At 42.7% G+C, this 21,596-nt stretch overlaps 1 protein-coding gene across 4 annotated transcripts in view; it reads left to right on the top strand.

Moving 5' to 3' along the window:
* Positions 1 to 21,596, top strand: part of NYAP2 (neuronal tyrosine-phosphorylated phosphoinositide-3-kinase adaptor 2) — a 142,223-nt gene that overhangs the window by 53,021 nt on the left and 67,606 nt on the right. For all 4 annotated transcript variants that reach the window (XM_075099202.1, XM_075099204.1, XM_075099201.1 and 1 more), the window contains exon 2: positions 5,130 to 5,428. In XM_075099202.1, coding sequence (XP_074955303.1) covers positions 5,130 to 5,428 — 299 coding nt within the window. The remainder of the gene's footprint in view (positions 1 to 5,129; positions 5,429 to 21,596) is intronic.

Raw genomic sequence — 21,596 nt, 5'->3', positions numbered from 1 at the left:
TGAGGAGCACAGGCTCTTTCTTGTCAGAAATAATGGAGTGAGATCTACACAATTATTTTCCCTTGCTGCCTCTGTAGTCATTTATGCAGCAAGGTGCGTATAAATCTTTCTCGGCTTCTTGTGCTGTAGTGGGAGGTACACCAGCCCCAGTCAACTCCTGTGGTTGCAGGCAGGAGGGGAGTATATAAATAAATCCTTTAATTCTGTCTGGTTTAATGATGTAACATCAGCAGCACTGTGCATTTCAAAACTACGTTGCACAAGTCCAAATGGAGCTTTAGCATGCTGCTGCCCAAGGGTAGGGGTCTCCACATTTGAAATCTGCTGTCCTGCTTTTGTACTTTTGCTCTATCTACGAGCCTGGAGAAATTCCTTTCTCTTTGCACTATGGTGGATTTCAGCCTCTATTGCTGAGATGTGAACTTGACGCTCCTCCCAGTGTTGCACTTACTAGTTGAGCTATGCTAGGAAACACCCACTGCCTGACACTCAAGAATCACAACCAGCCTAAGTAACAAACCTAAGCCTTTTGTGATCCTGGTCGATGACCAGGGTCCAGAACCAAGAACTGGAGGCTAGTCTTCTTCAGCTTGGGGTTTACCAGTGCTAAACCATCAGCTGAAGGTTGGTTCCTACACTCAAAGATAAATGGACTGTCTTTTAAACGTGGCTGAAAAGAGGGAAATGGTGTCCCGCTGTTTTGTCTAGTAGCTGAGCAGAGGATGCAGAAAAGCAAGACCAGATCTACTTCAGCCGTGAAGCAGAACAGCAAGGTCTGTTCCCATCTGTACCTGCAACCTCTCTCTGACTTGGCTATAGGCTGTTTATTCTGGAGTAAGCATAGGAAGCAGGTAAAAGAGGTTTTCATCCATGATGTTGAAACGAATTCAGTAAAGAATGAAAAAATTATGGGGAGAGAAGGAAAAAAGTAAGGACTTGATTTAATTGGTTAATGAGATAGTGCATTTAGGCACTGGACTTACATTTTGGAAGTTTTATTTCTGGAATACAAGGTGCAACAGTTTGGCAAAAAACCCATGCTCGTCTATATGCAGTTCTGTGTATTCTTAGGAAAAGGGTGAAATCCATCATCTCAGTAGAATTTGTGCAAGTCCATCCAGAACAGAATCTGCCGTATAGTGTGTGATTTAAACACCTCCATGCAGCAAAGTAAATGCACTGCTTAAATAGTGTAACCTGATAAGAATTTTAATGTCAGAGACATGGCAAACTGAAATTTTGTTTGCTAAATGTGATTTATCCAATGGACTTAAGGAAGAAAGCAGGGTCCTCACCTGCATTCTTCAGCGTGTTTGGATAGTAATCTTCTTTAAATAATGTGACAGCCTTTTTTGTAGTCCAGCATCAGAGGGTTATACTATTTTCAGAACAATTTATGAAAGATTAGTAGAGGCATACTTAATCATTTAAATTAGCTACAGGTTTTTTATTAATCTTCAAATTAATGAGTTCTACCTTTTGATCTTTCTGGCTGCAAATCCCTCTGAAATTAATGCCAATTAGGATTCAGTAATAACTTGGTTATGAACATGGACCAGGGTGTGCATATGCATGGCATACATGTGTGTATACATGTGCAGGTAGGTGTTAGTGCCCCTGGAGAGTGGCACATGTTGAGTTAGACCTGCTCAGTTGTTATCAGTTTGGAAAGTGGACCTCTCCACTAGTGGGAAATTAAATAAACATGTAAAGACAGTAGTAAGCAAACAGAGGTTCTGCTTTATCACACACAAAGTTCTGCATTGCATGGTTCCAGTCTGATGCTTTTAGGACAATTAGATTGTCCTACTCTGTATTACCTTGTGTATTACCTACAATGAAGATGGGGACAGTATTAGAGAATGAAGTGACCATACTACTCACTTCTCACATAGAATCACAGAATCATATAATTGTTAAGGTTGGAAAAGACCCTTAGGATCATTGAGTCCAACCGTGAACCTATCACTGCCAAGTCCACCACTAAACCATATCCTCCACCACCACGTCTACCCTTCTTTTAAATACCTCCAGGGATGGAGACTCAACCACTTCCCTGGGCTGCCTCTTCCAATGTTTGACAACCCTTTTGGTGAAGAAGTTTTCTCTAATGTTCAGCCTAAACTTCCCCTGGCACAGCTTGAGGCCACTTCTCTCGTCCTATCGCTTGTTACTAGGTAGAAGAGTCCAAACCCCTGCCTCACTACAACCTTCTTTCAGGTAGTTGTAAAGAATGATATGGTTTCCCCTCAGCTTCCTCTTCTCCAGGCTAAACAACCCCAGTTCCCTCAGCCGCTCCTCGTAAGACTTGTTCTCCAGACCCTTCACCACCTTTGTGGCCCTTCTCTGGACACGCTCCAGCACCTCAATGTCCTTCTTGTAGTGAGGGGCCCAAAACTGAAGACAGTACTCGAGGTGCGGCCTCACCAGTGATGAGTACAGGGCCACTATCACCTCCCTGCTCCTGCTGGACACACTATTCCTGATACAAGCCAGGATGCCACTGGCCTTGGCCACCTGAGCACACTGCTGGCTCATATTCAGCCAGCTGTCAATCAACACCCCCAGGTCCTTTTCCTCCAGGTAGCTCTCCAGCCACTCCTCCCCAAGCCTGTAGCGTTGCATGGGGTTGTTGTGACCCAAGTGCAGGACCCGGCACTTAGCCTTGTTGAATCTCATACTGCTGGCTCTGGCCTAATGATCCAGCCTGTCCAGGTCCCTCTGTAGGGCCTTCCTGCCCTCCAGCAGATCGACACTTGCACCCAGCTTGGTGTCATCTGCAAACTTACTGAGGGTGCACTCAATCCCCTCACCCAGATTATCAATGAAGATATTGAACAGGACCGGCCCCAACACTGAGCCCTGGGGAACACCACTCATGACTGGCCACCAAGTGGATTTGACTCCATTCACCACCACTCTCTGGGCTTGGCCATCCATCCAGTTTTTAACCCAGTGCAGGGTGCACTTGTCCAAGCCGTGAGCAGCCAGCTTCTCCAGGAGAATGCTGTGGGAGGCAGTGTCAAAGGCCTTACTAAAGTCCAAGTAGACAACATCCACAGCCTTCCCTTCATCCACTAAGCAGGCCACCTTATCACAGAAGGAGACCAGGTTAGTGAGGCAGGACCTCCCTTTCATAAACCCAAGCTGGCTGAGCCCGATCCCCTGGTTGTCCCACATGTGCTGCGTAATGGCAAGCAAGACGATCTGCTCCATGACCTTTCCCGGCACCGAGGTCAGGCTGACAGGCCTGTAGTTCCCCGGATCTTCCTTCTGATCCTTCTTGTAGAGGGGCGTCACATTCGCTAGTTTCCAGTCATCTGGGACCTCCCCAGTTGACCAGGACTGCTGATAAATGATGGAGAGTGGCTTGGCGAGCTCCTCTGCCAGATCCCTCAGTATCCTTGGGTGGATCCCATCTGGCCCCATGGACTTGTGAACATCCAGGTGAAGGAGCAGGTGTCAGTGACTGCCACCTCTTCAACAGCTGGGACTTCATTCTGCATACTATCTCCATCTCCCAGCACAGGGGCCTGACAACCCTGAGAATGACCAGTCTGACTATTAAAGACTGAGGCAAAGAAAGCGTTAAGTACCTCAGCCTTCTCCTCATCTTTCCTGGCAAGGTTATCTTCCGCATCCAACAAAGGAGGGAGATTCTTCCTGGCCCTCCTTTTGTCACTGATATATTTGTAAAAATATTTTCTGTTATCTTTAGCAGTGGCGTCCAGTTTAATTTCCATCTGGGCCTTCGCCTTCCTAATCTTTTCCCTGTATAACCTCACAACATCCTTGTAGTCCTCCTGAGTCACCTGCCCCTTCTTCCAAAGGCAGTAAGCTCTCCTTTTTCTCTTGAGTTCCAGCCAAATCTCCCTATTCAGCCAAGCCGGTCTTCTCCCCCGCCTGCACATGGGGACAGCCTGCTCCTGCGCTTTTGAGACTTCCTTCTTTAATAACATCCAGCCTTAAGTGAACCATTGAAAAATATTCTTGTCTTTTAAAGAAGGAAATATGTTCCAGCATCAAATAAATTGCACCAGCCTAAGGCAGTGTCAAATAGGAAACTTATAGCGGAGCAGACTGACCCTGCTTAGAGCTTCACTCTGTGTGAAGGGGAAACAATAGGTTATAAGGTCTTTCTGGACTTCACAGTTCTCATACTGACATTTCTACATGTCCACAGTGGTACCATTATGGACCTCCTTGCAAACAGGCCCATGTTGACCTGTGTGTGTTGCTGAGTTTCTTTACATAGTCACTGTATTGCCTTAATTGAAATGTGCTGTAGGTTTACAGTGTAAGGATCAGTGAGATCTGTTTTTCAGAACTGATAAGCATGCATGAGTATAGCAGGAAAACCAGGTTCTCAGTCCTGCCATCCATAGTACAATGTAGTACTTGGTATGACAGCACTTGTTTTAGCTGAGCTTTCCTCCTTCTGTACCTGTGTTTCTGCATAGTTGGAGGTTATTTTCTTCCTGGTGTCCCACAGCCCATTGCCTTTTCATCTCCTACACTTATATCTTACTAGTCTGATGCTGCTCATGTTGCAGCTTCATGTGGATTTGATGAGATGTTAATGTACAGTTTTCTATTTCCAAGTAATTTTTAGAGCATTTCTTTCTATTACTATTCTTTAATCTGAAACAAAATGATTGATTGGACCCCAAGAGCCTTGTTTCCCAAGGTACATGAGTGTCTGTAGTCAAAGATGAGTGCAGGGGAGTGCAGGTCAATACATGATGTTGCATTTCTAAAGCAGTATTCTTTGCCCTACTCACAGTCTCGTCTTCTTGAAAACTCAGTTCTGACTTCTGATATTTGAAATTGGTTTTATGGGCAATTTCTAGTCACAACACTATGAAACCTGAACAAAAGTTTTTCTCAATTTATTCATGTAAAATTTTGGGTGAATACATAGTGTTATATCTACATTTCAGTTGTTGGCAAGTTATGCTGAAAAATAGACTACTCTGTTCTAGTATTCATCTTGTTTTAAGAAGAGAGCGTTGCTTGTTTCCAAATTCAAAAGTACAGTCTACTCATCAGAGGCAGAACAGAGACCCTGGTTCCAGGTACAGTTCAGGCAAAGGTGGATCATTTACTCATACGTGTATTTTCTCTTACAGCATAGGTGGAGAAGTAGTGAGAGGAAATGAAGGAAGCTATGTGGGGAAACATTTCCGCATGGGATTTATGACAATGCCTGCTCCTCAGGACAGACTGCCACATCCTTGCTCCAGTGGCTTTACCGTGAGATCCCAGTCTCTTCATTCTGTTGGAGGAACCGATGATGAAAGTAGCAGCTCTCGTAAGCAGCCACCTCCAAAACCTAAGCGAGACCCCAACACCAAACTGAGCACCTCATCTGAAACAGTCAACACTGGAACAACAAGTAAAAGTGGGAAACTACCAGACAGGACTGAAGGTAAACACTATAATTTTTTGGAAAAAAGGGGTTTTGGTGACTCAGTGTTAAGATTATCCAGTTGATAGTCTTGCATTTGGGAATTTCCTGTATGTTTCCCCATCTGTGTAACAGTGCCAGCACAGGTCTCCTAGATCACATATTTTGGACCGGGGGGTAATCACCAACCTTTGACAATTCTCACAGAACTGTACTACTTACATGGCCTGGTTATATACTAGGGAATGTGTTGAATTTATTGAAAATGAAGGGAAAAAGAGATTGCTATCAGATGGCATGTAGGACAATGTCATCTGCACACCAGCCAAGGACCACTCACCATATCACTAGCACTGTGCAAACCACAGCTTTGGAAAGGGTTGTCCTCCACAAAGAAATGAAGGACAGAAATTATTAAAAAGAACACTGCGTGGCCCTGAAACTCTATAGCAAGAGAATATCATCCAACAGTAAAAATCGTACCTGAGATGATACAACATTTTGTCCAAATCTTCTATTTGCATATGAGTCTACATTTTGTCTTCCCATTCCTCCTAGTTACGTTTCAGCCAATGCAGCATTCAGTAGAAAATAAACAAATGTGTTGAATAAGGATATTGCTTCCTTACTCTAAACTACTAAAGATGATCTAACACTATAGGGATCATCTCCTTCCTTTCTGCTATGCTGGAAATGCATTTTGTGCAGCAGTAGGACCAGCTGTACTCCCTGTTAGAAGAGATCAGGATGACTCTGCTTTACAGTATGGTCTGTAAAAAGGAACCCTTTGGGACAAATGGTTTTGATCAGTGCTGGTCTTTCCAACTGCTACGTTACATATCAGTTTTGACATCCCGTGCAGTATGTTGTGCTCTTAGTGCACATCCCTTTTGCTTGTTGTTGTAGCCAGAAATACTTGTTAGTTACATTCATCCTACAACTCCTTTTAAGCAAATCTGATTTTAAAAAGTCATCAGTGATAACAAAGATGCAAAGGAATGTATAACTAGTGGCACATCTGTCTACGATTGTGAGGCTGAACACAAACACTGAACAAAACTATGGATTTATTTATACTATTGTTGGTAGTTCATTTGCCATTACTTCCGTAGTTTGTCCTCTACAGTGACCATTACATCAACTCCACTGAACAGACCAACATGACAAATCCAAGCATTAAATAGCTGCCCTTGGTAAAAGCAGTTCACCACAATTTTACTGGAACAAAGCCTACACAGAAACCATTCAGATTTGTGCCACAGACAAATTTAAAATCTCATATCAGGAAGTCTTTCAAGTCTTTCATTTAATACAAAAAAGAGAATGCTTGGCACAAACTTCTCGGTCTTATATGCTCTGAAGTGAAAGGCAAGAGCATTTAAGTTACTCAAAAGTTATTTTAAAACATACTGTATTTTAAAATATTTTTATAATTGTTTAATATATTTTAGCATTCTGTCTTCCTGAATCTGCACAAACAGAATTACCAAGGCTAAATAAAGTTTAGCAGACAGGGCAGTAAGACAGGCTTTAATATCTTCTGACTTGTTTAATGAATGTTCCTGCAAGCGTGCATTGAGTCACACAGTATATTGTGCTCTTTGGTATAGCTGACCTTGGCATTATCTTTAGGATGATTAGGAATGATGTCTGTTTTACATCTATCTCCCAACCCTTTTCCTCATTTACTGAGAAGCAAGAGACTTTGACAGCCTTAAAGAAGCAATAATAATAATGATAGTGATAATTGAAATACATCCAAGTGTTTTACCAATCTCACATAAATTATGGCAGACTCCTTAAGCAGTCTGTGTCTTCATGAAACTAGATCTCCTTGAGCATTATTATTATGGAAGGTTCTGAAAATTTTGCTTCCTTTCCCTTATCTTCTCCCGCCATTTGAATTTGACACCAAGGACCTAATATGTAGTCATGTCCCTTCTGACAAATTTCAAAGTTTGACATTGATTGACATTTCTGTTTCCAAGGCCAACTACCACTTTGCTTCTCACTCTGTGCAGATTGAGCTTGATCTGTCTCATCATATGACGGTTATGGGTGGCACGCATTGTACTGTAGAAGTGTTCACTTTGGATAATCTGTGTGACAGTGGTACTACTGCACCATAGTACTAAGTATTGCAGAGCACTTTGGATTCATTATTATAATCAATTATTATAATCAACGTATTGAAGAAAGAATTTTCACAGTCATCATCTGGCCAGCATAGGAATGTTTATATAATCATCAACCATGGTGGTGTTGGGTTGACAGTTGGACTTGATGATCCTAGAGATCTTTTCCAACCTTAATGATTCTGTGATTTCAGGATGCTTTGGTGTCACCAGGAGATGGTTTATTACCTTCTGTGTGCTCCAAGGTAACATGTTTGTTTTGATGAAAGAATTTTCAGTCATCATCTGGCTAGCATAGGAATGTTTATATAAACACTGTGGTCATACATTGATGAGGACATGTAAAGATGAGCAGAACCAGATTAAAGTCAAAGTTCATTATCTGCAGTATTGATTTGATACAAATTATTAAACCAGCTTTGTCCCAGGATATGAAATTATTACCATTGCTGTACAATTAATTCCCAGCAAGTTTAGTATCTGAAATTGTGCCTAGCTCAAAGAAACCCATGAAGCTCTGATTCTGCCAGTCTGTTTGGTATGTGCAAATGGTTAAGTTTTTTCCATATCTAGTAGGTCTCATTTTAGTAGCAGTCTTTGAATTAAAGAAATTATAAACCTGTATCTTTCCAGTTTCAGGGGAGATAGTCCATAGGATACAATATTCGTGTTCTCCTAGGGAGGTCTTTGGAAGCTGAAGTCCAAGAACATGCAAATTTAACTTTCAGTCACTGCTGTCCATGTTGTACCCAAGTATTTGTATATGCATGTGTCTCACACATTTGTGTGTACTTGTGGTATTTGCAGGCTGAATGGCTACAGCTTTTTCCAGGAACTATGGAAAACAATGATGAAAAACACTATTGTTTTTCCATCAGTTATTGTGGAATGTCTACAAAGGAGTTGTCACAAAATTGTTCCCAGCTCTTTTATTTTTATGGCAATGCAGAATAATTCAGACTATAATGTCTCTTGTCTAACCCTATGGCTACTTTGAAAAGGAACTTGCTACATTTCCTAGGCAACCAGGGACAGCCTCACCACTCATTTTTATTAAACATGTTTACTTTTTGCTTTTTGATAATGATCCAGTTTATACAAACAAAAGCAGTTACTTTTATTCTTCTTCCGATCATGGTAAAGACAAAATACCGAATCCATCCCATCGTAATAACTACCATAACATTAGATTATGTTTTGAATATGAGTCTCACTTTACTGCAGAAGTCAGTGGCAGAAGAAATTTGGTCATGAGATTGAAAGACCTTTTCCTCCTGAAGCACAAATAGGATCTCTAATAGCCACACCAGCTCTGTACACTTTTCCTGTAAGTGCTCTTGCTTCCAAATTTGTGGGAATGTGAGAATCTTCTTTTAAGTTGTGATGACACATATTAACCCTGTCTCATTGTGACAACACTTTGATTTGTGTGTTTCAACCCAGTCTACCTTGGCTCTGCTTGAAGGAGCACTCGAGCATGAAGGCCTCATTCTCCTTAACTTGACTTTAATTTTGTTGCTGTGTTTCCACACTTTCGCGTCCCTTCTTATGCTTCAATATTCCTTTTTCACTCTTCCAGCTACCTTTCATATACATCCACCGAATACCTTCCACCCCATGCATTTCTCCTCCATCACAGATTTCTAGAAAGTTGTTTTTAAAAACATAGGTTGTCTTTCCTGCAGAGTTTTCAAACTCTGGTAGGAACAGCAAACAAATGTAGTTGTGCCCCGTACATCACATGTTGGGAGTCAGAAATGAGCTGAAAAGTGTAATTTCAAATAATGTTTCAGCGTGGAAGGCATATCCAATCTTAATCCTGAAAGGCTCTTTATTTAGAAAATGCAGGAGTTGAACTAATAGATGTACTTCCGGTGCCCAGTCTTACAGAAAAAGGAGTTAATCAAACAGTATAATTGGTGAATGTAACCAGCCTCAAGCAGTGTTTTTTGATATGATCACTGTATGTCCACAAAAAAGGTTTACAGATCTACTGCGGTGCAAACATAAATGAAGAGGTATAATTGAATCGCATTTTGAAAGTAAACTTCTTGCTAAAATTCTGTTTAGTAATATAGATGATGACTACATTATGTAAATATATGCACATAAAATATTTATAATATAATGTAACATATATACAATAGTATGCATATTTATGTATCATGAAAATGCAAGTTGTGTGTGCTTCCATGTACAAACGTGCACTCAAATGCAAATTAAAACTCAGAGTAGCATTTTCAAAATGCTGTTCATGGTTGTAATTCTGCTCCTGCCAGAGGCCATGGGAAGTTTAGGTCTAATACATGAAAATGCTTGCAGGGATCCCCACCTCTTGGACCCACTTGATTTGTTTAGTGCTTTCCTTGAGTGTTGTGTGTGGAAGAAGATATCCTTCTTGCTGCTTTCTAAGCCCGTGCAGTGGAAGCCTCTCTGTGTTGCTTAGAAATATCTAAAGGTGGGCAACTTGTAAACAAATTTTCCTCTGGAGAGAAGCAATTACAGTAATTGTAACTGGGGTCGCAGTCCAGCTGGTCTATCTCATAAATCTAGTTTTCTGTTCGCTAGGCTAGGCTGGTGACTCTGCATTGTAAACTTGAACTTCTGTTGTTAAACAGAACTTGGATTGAAGGGATTTAGTACTTTTGCTGTTTTTGCATGGTGCTGGTTTCCTTTTATTTCCTACCTTAGTGAATACTGTATTTAACGTGAACTTTGAAATAGTGTCCTCTGCAGTAACCATGTCATGTCCTTCCTTATAGCCAGATCTTACTTCCTCATCTTTTCATCCATGCCTACTAAAGGAAGAAATATCACTAATGAGCCCTATTCAGACTCAACAAGTCGAAAGGGACTGACAGATGAGTTCTAGTGGGCATAGCTATGGGCAGTTTAAGACGCTACTGCCTCTGGGCTACCTGCCAGATGTGACAACCCAGTGCTGATGTAACAGAAAGCAATATTTTAGGGATGCATCTTAAAGACATGGGTGCTGCTGCGCCACCCTGCTGCTGGGCAGGGGCTGTGGCAGGGGAGTGGGGCAGCCAGATCTGGTGAGAAGCATTCTGCAGTGAGATCTGTCAGAGCCCTGCACAGTGAGCAAAAGACTCATGAGGGTGGCTCTTGCAATGCGCTCTCTTTTAGCGAGGGCCAGTCATCACTGCCTGCGATGCTGCTGCGATGCTGGGGTGTGGGTGTGAGAACAAGGGAAGGGCAGCCTGTGTGGCTGTGGCAGGATGGGGTGTGCTGCTTCCTGAGGTCCAGCCTCTGAGGCATCCTCCCAGGGCATGGGCTCTTCAGCTGGGTGCTAAGCCAGAGCCCCTGTGTGTCATTGTGCCTGAGAGGCCTGAGTGTTTTTATGTTGTGCACAGTATGTTTTTTAGCTCATTTTCCTCTTTCCTATAGCCCACTCTGTATTTTAAACCCAGCATTTTGACCCATGAAAAGCTGCAGCTCGTGTTCATATTAGCTATAAAGGTATAATGCAAGCTGGTATTCAGCCATGTACCTAAAGCAGTGTCTGTTTTACTTTACGTACCTTAATCTGATTCTTTATCTCAGTGCTGCATTACCCATTACTTTTTGTATGCTGTAATGATTCTCTTGCAGACTGTGAGGCTTGAGAGGACTTAACTTGAAACTGTGCACATTGGGAGAAGGCAGCTGGCAACAATGGAGGGAAAAGTCAAAGCTGGCATCAGAAAACACATGCCCTATGTCAGTACAGTGATATGGCCTTGGCTCTTAACTACCCTACATGACTCCAGAGAACTGCCCTACATGTCCAGGTGGCACAGGGATGGATAAGGTGCCTTCAGCAGCACTAGAGCAATGCAGTCTCTACTAGAAACCTAGCACTTCTTTCCCTTTGTTCAGCCCTGCATCTCACCAGCCTCCTTGCTGATGCAGCGGTTAAAAGGCTGGAGGGCAGCACTGGCCTGGCTTTGCTATGGGACTCTGCCCAGCAGTGCCTCTGCTCTGTGCTTGGCCCCTTTGGTTGTTGTAGCAGCTTGTTCCCACTGACCTGTACTGTAGCAGGAAGGACACGGCAAAGATTTCAGTCTATTCTCTAGCATTTAGTAGCTTAGAGATTTTCCAAGGCTTTGCTTTTTTGGGGGTGGTGGTGGTAGATTTTCAGTGTTTGGGGGTTTGGTTTTCTTTGCTCTTGCTGAGATTTGTTTGCCTCTCCCTGCAGCAAGTTGGTTCTCACATTGCAGCTCCCAGAGCTGGGTTACCTCCTCCAGACCTTCATCTTTTCAGGTCTGTTTTCTGGCCCCTCAGATAAGGGAGGGCAAGGGGGAAGGAAGAATGAAAGCAGCAGTTTTTATAGCTGTTATAATAGCTTTCTGCGCAGAGCAATGAACACAGTGTGATTTTTGGAGGGATTTATAAACAAGTTTTGAAGCCACAGAGGGAGTATGTTCTTACCCTCAAGGCACATATGCATACTCATTAACGTTAATGGAAGCTGCAAGCATTGAACAGAAAATAGACCGTGCAGTGGTAAAAGACATGAAGATCTAGTTACCCACTTGGGAATTGCATTGTGCCCAAGACTTGGCAGTTGGTACTTAAGCTATGTTGTGCTAGTCTATCTTGTGTACTTAGTGCCTTTTTTTTTTTTCCTTTTTAATTTAACAAAGTTGCTTTATATATTCCACATCTCTCTCTTCACATTAGGATGTTGCTCATTTGCTGAGAGACACTGCACCTGTGTAAAAAGGCACAAAATTAAATGTGCAGCCCCCCTGCAGTACAGATATCTCTCTGTTCTCAAGAGTGATGGAAGCTGTGATGTTCTTGATAATGGAAAAGCCTTAATAATGCAAGTTCAGGGAGTGTTGTGCTGATTTACCAGATTGACTGTGAATGCAGCCAGTCCAGGAGGAGGCTGCCTGCTCTAAGGTGAGGCCAATAAGCCCTGCTAAACACTTATGATTCCTGCTGAGCATGTGGGCTTTTCTGCGCTGTGTATCCCAGTGCTCCAGGACTCAGGAGAGTTTATAAGCCTAGTTGCAACCCGAGGCTCAAACTGTGCTTGTGAATTCATACCATTCTGCCCTAGAATTAGCAAACTGCCCAGGACCTCAAAGCAGTGTTGGGTATAACACAGACATGCTGATTAGGAGACTTTCTCCAGGCTGCTGCCACCCTGAGGTCCGCTGACTGTATAGGGTCACTGTAGTCCCTGGACACACCAGCAAGGCAAGGAAATGTGATCCACTTAATCATGCAGTCAGCAGGGATCTAGGAGAGAATATTAGCACAGGTTTCACATCCCATGAAAGTCAGTAGGCTGCTTTTAGAGCCAACCCAGCCCTGGAAGTACCTCAAGCTCTTCTGTTAATGTGTCTGAATCAATAATCTTTACCAGAAAGACCACAATGAAGACAGAGTCTCTGAAGAAAGCTATGGGTGTTCTTGTGGGTGTTCTTGTCCACTGCATGGTTAATCTGTAATCTCAGTAGACAGTGTTTATGTAACTGCAAGGATATAGCATCAATAAATCCATCCATTCTCATCAGGTCACTGTATGTAAAGCCTGGAATACTGCTGGAAAAAACTGTAAGTCATCATATTTGTGACTGTATTTCATTTTTTATTTTGTTTATACCTCAGAGAACCATAATACAGGGCCTTCTCAGCATTTCCACCTGTGATTCTGTGAAACACTAGGTTCTTGCATTATTTTGCATCACTGAATGGCTCTGAAATCAGGGCCAGGAGAGGAGGGGAGGAGAAATCCAGGTAATTCTTTTGCCTCATTTTGACAGCCCTTTAGGATTGGTTAAATAAAACAAAATGCCCAAAACAACATTTTTGGAATACTTGTGCAACACTTCTGGTTTGGATACTGGTTTTGGCATTGTCTGCTTAAGACATTGCAGACAAATGATTAAGGGCTTGAGGGATCAGACTGAAATCCTAAAGTCACTGTTTACTCTCAGACCTGGTTTGTGATAATAGAGATGTCTGGCAAAACTCATTTGGAATTAAAAGAAAAAACATGAAACAGCTGCCCTTTTTATTCCACAGCGAATACATTGGTTTTCTACCTCTTCACCTTCCTTTATTTTTAACTGGCGCCCTAATTCTGTTCTTACTTAAACAACTGAATGAGACAAATCCTTATAGAGTGAAGCATGACTGAGCTCTCAAAGCATTTCCTGCCAAGAGGTTGATACTGGGGGGGGCACACACCCCACAGTCACGTTGACTTTACTGGGAGTGCACAGTGCTTAGCAGAATCACATCCCAAGAGATCTACGTCTGGCTCCAGGTGAGGTCCTGTCATGCCTATCCTCTGTTTCATTGGTAATTTCTTTCTAATGACTGAATATCGTAGTCTTGGTTGGTGCACTGGTTTGCTGCTTTCATCTCTTCCATTTAGGTTAATGCTGGATGACATCAAGCAACATATGCCTGACATGCTACAACTGTGTTTGGCACTTCATACTTTTAATTCATACGTGTGCAAACAGTGCTGTGTTGGGATAACGTGCACAGTAGTGACAGCTCAACAGAGCACAGCTTCCTTTTTGTGATGCCATCAACTTGCCTGGAGGTCACAGTGTACCAGCCTGGGCTTTTCATACATGCATGAAGGAAAAAAAAAACAAGCACACACAAATTTTTGTGCTAATTTTAGTGGCCATAACTTTGAACTGCTGGCATGTCAAACAAGAAGCACATCCCCCAAAGTCCAATGTGATTTGCAGCTGGATTCTGGGCCAGGGTGGGGGGAGGCTTAGATGTGGGAAGTAAAAAGCTGGAGCATGGTGTACTTGACATCATCAAGAGGCATAGCTTAATATCCATTTCCAGTGCAGCGGTATATTTGTCATGGTTTCCATCATTCCTCTGAAATAATCATGAGTAATACTCTTCCTTTAAATTCACAACCAGCTTGCATGTAACGATTTAATAATTCTAGCTGCTCTTATGCTTAGTAGTAAAACAAAATCACTACTGCAAGCGCAGGACTCTAGAAGCATAAACATGCCTGGAAAAACTCAACTCTGTATTGGGAGCAGCACAACCTTTGGGTCGTTCGCCCTAACAGTGCTTTGTGGGATGAAGATGATTCCTGGCATTTTCCCTTCCACTCATGACTACAAAGGGAGCTGTCTCCCTTTTCCTTTTGGGAGAGTACTGAAGGATGGCTTGGCTATACATCTTGCCTTAGGATCAGCGTGATCATGCCACAAGTCTCTACTGCGAAAGTTTTAATGGGTTTTGCTAATGACAACGGAAGTCTCTTAATACTTGGATTTTGGTGAATAAGGTGGTAAGTAACCCTTTGATTAAAAGAAAAAAAACCCACAACCAAAAAAAGCAAACATACAAACATGCACCAAGCACAAACTTGAAGCTATACCACTAGTGTGGATTCAAAACTTGATAATATGTCTAACCTTATTATTTTCTTAAATACAAATTTTTGCAAACTAAAACATGGAAGCTCAAGGTGTTCTATGATTCTGAATTATTTGCTATTTTCTGCTGAAGATGAGATAATTTTTACAGCTGTTGTGGATAAATATCTGCAGTGACTAATTGCCATAAGATCCTGGTCCTGCAAATACATGCTTGCATGTGAGTAATGCACAGAGACTTCTGTAAATAATACTGTCTCCCAATGGTGTAAGTGGAGGAACAGGGCTCTTTACAGCTCTGCCACTGGCTCAGATGACCTTGAGCATTTCACTTGCCTCTCAGTGTCCCACATTCCTCCTTTGTAAAATAGAAAGATTGATGAGGGCTTTGTTTTGTGAGGTAGTTTGCAACCAACTTAGGATCAGAGTATTTCTGCTCGCAGTCAAAACTTGGCCTAATGGGGCACGTGTTGAGTGCTTTTGTGAACAGCACTGTAGAAAGAGGCTTTTGAGCAGAGAAGGGAATATGTGAAAAAGATTGTCCTTCCTTAATGTGAAATTCCATACATCTTGCAGGGTTTCATTTGTGAACTAAGGTCAATTGTCACTGTGGGAACAAGGACTTTCAAGCAGCTTCTCAGCATAGGAACTGCTCAGATTCCCTTTCCCAACCTGTTGGTATCACTGATGTGCATGAATAAGGATGGCAAGATCTGGGCTGCAATTATGGTTCAGCTCTGGGAAATGCTGAATGCCATTGGTTTACAGCACAGACAGTCCCAGGAGATGGTAGGTAAAAACCTACTTCATAGCTGATGCTGTTCTGTGCTGTCTTGTACCAGAAGTTGTGCCTCAGTGGTATGGATGAATTCCTGCAAAGAGCAACAGCAAAATGAAGCAGGCTATAAACACTGGGTTATAGAAATAGCTTCTGTTTTCCTGTGGTGGTGCAGCTACTCAAAGCATGGGTGCATCCCTATGTCCTGGTGACAATGGGACTAGATGCTAGTTGTCTTCATGGGGAAAATCAACAGCTGCAAGATAAGAAGGAACATTTATTGCAATGAAAAGTTGCTTGGCAAAGGAAAGGATAAGATATGGTATCTGAGAAAGCTGATTGGGATAGCAGTTTCAGCAGTCACTGGCTTTTCAGTGGCAAAACCAGCATTGCCTTGTCCCTACACCCATGCCATTGTGTTCTGCATGTAGTTGAACCATTAGGGCTGGCTTAGGGGCTGTGATGTCAGGTTGGATGGGTCCAAATTAAAAGTAAATGGGAAGGAGAAGGGAAAAATGGAAGGGAAGGGGAAAAAGAGGAAAAGACGACAAGGGGAGTGCTGTGTGTGTGATAACTGCAAACACAGGGTGGGAGAGACAAGGGGAAATAATAACACTGTTCATATAAAGAATTTTTGTGATCAAACTATAATCTTGGCGCGCTCTCTCTCCATTCATACTCTGGTAGTTGATGCCTGCTTCTTCCTTTAGATATTGGCTAAGATCTTTCAGCCTGTGATACTGCTCTTGCTTTAATTGCCTTTCATGCACCTCAACTTTCCAAACATTTTTGCAAGAGAACTCCATTTTTCCTCATTGTTCCATCTTCTGCCTTCTGCTTCTTGGACTTTTTTCCCTTTTTTGCGGGGTGCTAGTTTTTAATCAAGTCTCTTTCTTGTTCCCACTCCTTCTGCCTGTGAGTTGAACTAAACAGGTTCTTCAGTCGTGGGTGAGGTAGGAACAGCTTCTGGCAGCAGTTCCTCTGTTCCTTTTTGTGCTCCATCTTTGCCTTTTCATCCCCCGTCTCACTTCTCAGGTGGCACAATGAGGTTAAGTCTGGCATTCGAAACAGGAGAGGGCTCTCACAAAGCTTGTCTGGAGCTGCATACAACACTGTCAAAATGGAACTGTACACTGCAGCCATACCAGGTGAATTTATGGTGATTAGGCCTGGCTGCATGACCCTTATAGATCAACACTATTATAGGCTCTACTAGTTTCACTAGACCACTCTGCAAATAAATGCAAGATGAAATGATAGATGCCAGGCGCACAGAGAAGCTCTCAGTGGGAGGCATCTGATAACGTGTGGCTTGTCTGTAATTTTGTCAACACTTTATTTAGAGTTGAGGAGGAGAAAGGAGTCACCCCTATGGAGATGGAAGTAAAATGAATAGCTGTGAGGCTCTTTTCCTAAAGCCGATTATACTGAGTATTTCAGTACGCTCAGCCTCTGACCACAGAGCTGTTACATCTCCAGGCACTGCTGCCTGCCTGTGAGCTGCTCTGACAATGCTCTGTCCACTTCAGCTATCATCATATTCACCCAGAAGATGCTCAGTGACAACCTGCAGGAATTGATTCTGCAGGGTCACCTTGTGTCCTTCTGGTAGAGGCAAGAGTCCCCCTTTAGACGAACTCTTGTTCACTGGGGCTCATTTGCTTTCTCGATGCTCCTGCTGTGGTGACTCATTTGACCCCTGCGATCCACCTTGTGCTTTGTTTTGAAATGTGAGCTCCGTGGCGGAAGGGCCAGCCGGATGTGTCATTCAGGAGCAGCAAGAGGCTTTTTATACAATGGCCTCAAGGAAAAGAGTTGTACAAAGCCCACAGAATTTCTGAGGGAGAGGAGGTTAGTGAAATCTGTTGGTTCCTTGTCGCTGGTGCGAGACGCTGAGGAAGGGCATCAGCATTTGTGGGGCTGCCACGTCTGTGGAATAGTTGGACACAGTGTGTTTCATGTTGGAGTCCCCAGGAGGTCAGTATTATGCACAATATCACCTCAGTAGGTCTGCCAGCATGATTTAATGGGCTGCAATTATTTTAGAAGCTTGGCAAACAGATTGCTACTTATGTAAGCAAATAATGGATTTGACCTACTTATTGCATCTGTAAGTAGAAGATAGGCGTTACTGTGGATCTAAAAAATTAAGTGTCTCATATCTCCAGACAATTATTCAAGTCTTTGCATATAGTCACCGCTAGTGTGCTGGACAGGATGTTTGTGAACCAAAGCAACAATTAAACCAAGTGAGTAAATACAGACAGTTTTTTAGATAAATGAAGTAGGTGAGCTAAACTTACTGTTTCATTAGGCATTTGCTCTTTCTCTCACTTGATTTCCTTCCTTCCCATTTCCCTGTAAATCATTTCAAAGCCCACTATTTGGCTGCAGGTAATGGATTTAAGAATCACCCAGATCCAGGAACTCTTGCAGAGATCAGTTTCATTCAGTGTCTCTGTGAGAAGTGGGTCAGAAAGCCTCTGTACTCTACCTTCTCTAAGAAGGTCAAGAAAGTCCAGCAGGTGATCTTCCACATCATCTCCCTCAGCTATGATAGCTGGTAATCAATATCAATGCTGTTTCTGTGGAGCCAGGAGTTGCATTCAGACTGGAGTATGCCTTTGTTTACATGAGTGTTGCCAAATGATGCCTCAGAGGCCTTCAGTGCCCTTTGGGCAGCACATAATATATAAATAAGCAGCTCGGTCCTCAAAGGCTTACTCATATCATAGTGGTGTCCACTACCTGCCAAGCTCATATGATGCAGGTGTCTAGGGCACGCGTCGGTGGGACTTAGCTCTTCACACATAGCCACAACCATCCCTTTCTGAGCAGAAAAGAGATGTTTTCTTTCTGCAGGTCAACAGAAATGCTGCTGCACTTGCAGTCATCACGTGGCACAGCCTATAGAAACTCACTCAGACAACATGCAGAGCCTCACCATCTTCTGTGTGATTTTTGGGGAATGCAAGATGGGTAACTGCAGAGAGGGAGAGGGGGCAGCTAGTGCAGGATGACAGCTATACCAGAACTGGGGTCTGATATCTGCACCGCAGTGAAGATGCTGGGTGTCGGGGGCTGATGTCGCCCATCGTTCTCAGTGTGAAATGCAGTTAGTTTGTGGGTAGCTGTAAGAATAGAGCAATACCAGTTAATTTACAGAAAGGCAGTGAAAGCTGTTCAGGTTTCATCTCCAAGATGACAGTCAAGATACCATAAAAGTTGCTTTAAAACTGAAGGGCTTTACTCATGTTGCTGATCTGTAGCTGTTTTTCCGTACTCTGTTGTGACCGTGTTTAACTCTTCAGTGCTCTGACTCCGTTCAGGTTCCCACAAAGCACATACACTTAGTAAATTTATTTTTCTGCAAGCATGATTCAGTAGTTTTATTTGCACACTCTTCACGTAATTCATCTAATGGTGCTTGTGATTGATAAATTCCCATGCCAATTGCCTTTCTATATCTAGAATTCCTTCAGATTATATACAGCTACAGAATTTTTTATTGCTACTGTTGCACTGGCTTCAAAATCTGCTTCACATATGCAGACTGCAGGCTAACTGAAACCGAACAAACCAGCACTTCAGCAGTTTTGGTTGCATGTGTGGGCCGTGAGAGGATCCTTCACTCAGATTCCCTCTTCCCCAGTAATCCTCCCACCTCTCCCTCCTCACAGCCTGCTTCCACTGGAACTGCTGTAACTTACACCCATATAATTCCACACATCCTGGCCCCTTGTGTCTGGGCATATTAGTTCAAGGATATTTGTCTAAATGGATGCTCAGAAATCATTGCAACCTAAAAGAAGTTACTGTGAGATTTATTTTTTTTTTGCCTCCATTTGCACTCGGTTCATCAGTTTTATTGTAAAAGGACAATGATTCAAATTAACTTTTCTTTTCTTACTTATCCAAAATCTTGCTTTTTCTGCCTTCCATGGCTGTGCTGACTGACAGTAACTTTTAGCTTTGGTGAGTAGTACAGAAAGGCTTGATAGCAAATAATTTGTAATTATTTCTCAAACACTCTCATTTTTTTTTCTTCGTCTATTCAATGTTATCTGGAAAATTTAGGGACATAAATTACTCATTCTTTAAAAGAACTAGGATGTGAAGTTCAAAATATATGAAAGCATAAGGCTATGCATTCAGAAGGAGTCTTAGTCGCTTTGTAATTTTCTGAAAGCTTTTGGAGACCTTTTCACTGTGTGAAAGGGTAATGAGTAGAGCTCAGCGTGTCAGGTGGATGCACAGAGAAGTGGAGGGCTATGGAGGAGAAAACCTGGAAGTCAGCCTACTCTGGAGCGTGGCAGTTTGGGGAGGACTCTCTCCAGCATGCTGATACTCTGAAGTTTTTTAAATGCCCTGGCATCTCTGGGTCTGCTGTTGTCTTGGTAATGCAGAGCAAAGGGCCTGCAGCCCCTGCCATGCTGGGAGGAGGCTCTGGTGGCAGGGCAGTTAGTGCAGTAGGCTGGCTTTTGTGAATCCTAGGCAGGTATGACTACCTTGGCATATACAGCATGTAAGGAGCCGTGGTGTTGGGGCTGAGAATTCGGTTTTGTGGCCCAGATGCACAGCCCTAAGCTGAATCTGCTGCTGGCCTGCCTTCAGCTATGGTGCCTACCAGTTGCAGTAGTTGTATTGTTGGATTAATGCAGAACTGAATTTAACTGCAGGACCCAATTCTTCTCTCTGTTATACTGGTGTTTAATTCTGGAATATCACTACTGAAGTCACTAGGTTTCCACCACTTTGAATTAAAGCAGAAATCAATAATTTTAAAAGCTGAAGGAAGTTGTAGCCAAAATAAAGGGACCTGAATACTTTTGAAGAAGTCTCCTTAATCATAGCCTTGAGACATCTGAGTAGCACATCAGTATTATTTTATGACACTGTCTTTTAGTCCTTTCATTTTCAGTATGGTTTTGTCCTCTTTAAATCCACAAATAATTTCCAGTAAGAGCTAATAGATTCAGGAGGGGGAAGAAATATGTAATGCATTAAATCATTGTGCTGAAACCACCTATTGCTTGAAAAGCTGTTTGAATTAATCAGATGGTTCTTTTATTGCCTCCATGTTCTTTCCCCCTTTGCTTTTTCCTACTAGCATCTTTTAGAAGAGGAAAAGGTAACCTGCAGAGAAATGACTTGCATCCATGAGGACAATGCTATTTTGCAAGTGTTGTGGTTTAGCCGCAGCCAGCGACTAAGCACCACGCAGCCGCTCACTCACTCCCCCGCAGTGGGATGGGGGAGAGAATCAGAAGGGTAAAAGTGAGAAACCTCGTGGATTGAGATAAAGACAGTTTAATAGGTAAAGCAAAACAGTAATAGTAATAATAATAATAATAATATAATGAAGAGGAAAAGCAAAAGCCACGTGCACAAGCAAAGCAAAACAAGGAATTCATTCACTCCTTCCCATGGGCAGGCAGGTGTTCAGCCATCTCCAGGAAAGCAGGGCTCCATCATGTGTAACGGTTACTTGGGAAGACAAACGCCATTACTCTGAACATTCCCCTTCCTTCTTCTTCCCCCAGCTTTATATACTGAGCATGATGCCATGTGGTAGGGAATATCCCTTTGGTCAGTTTGGATCAGCTCTCCTGGCTGTGCCCCCCTCCCCCTGCTTCTTGTGCCCCTAGCAGAGCATGGGAAGCTGAAAGAGTCTTTGACTAATATAGGCACTAGTTAGGGACACTTAGCCACTACTTAAAGACAACTAAAACATCAACACTATTCTCATACCAAATCCCAACCACAGCACAATACCTGCTACAGTGAAAAAAATTGACTCCGTCCCAGACGAAACCAGCACAGAAAGCCAGGGTTTTTTTCATGACAGAGATATGTTCTCTGATGTTACTTCAACCTAGTAATGACATTTCTATAGTCAT

Source organism: Phalacrocorax aristotelis, chromosome 7 (assembly GCF_949628215.1).
Source record: "Phalacrocorax aristotelis chromosome 7, bGulAri2.1, whole genome shotgun sequence".
NCBI classification, from domain to species: Eukaryota; Metazoa; Chordata; class Aves; order Suliformes; family Phalacrocoracidae; genus Phalacrocorax; species Phalacrocorax aristotelis.
This window is presented reverse-complemented; position numbering and strand designations above follow the sequence as displayed.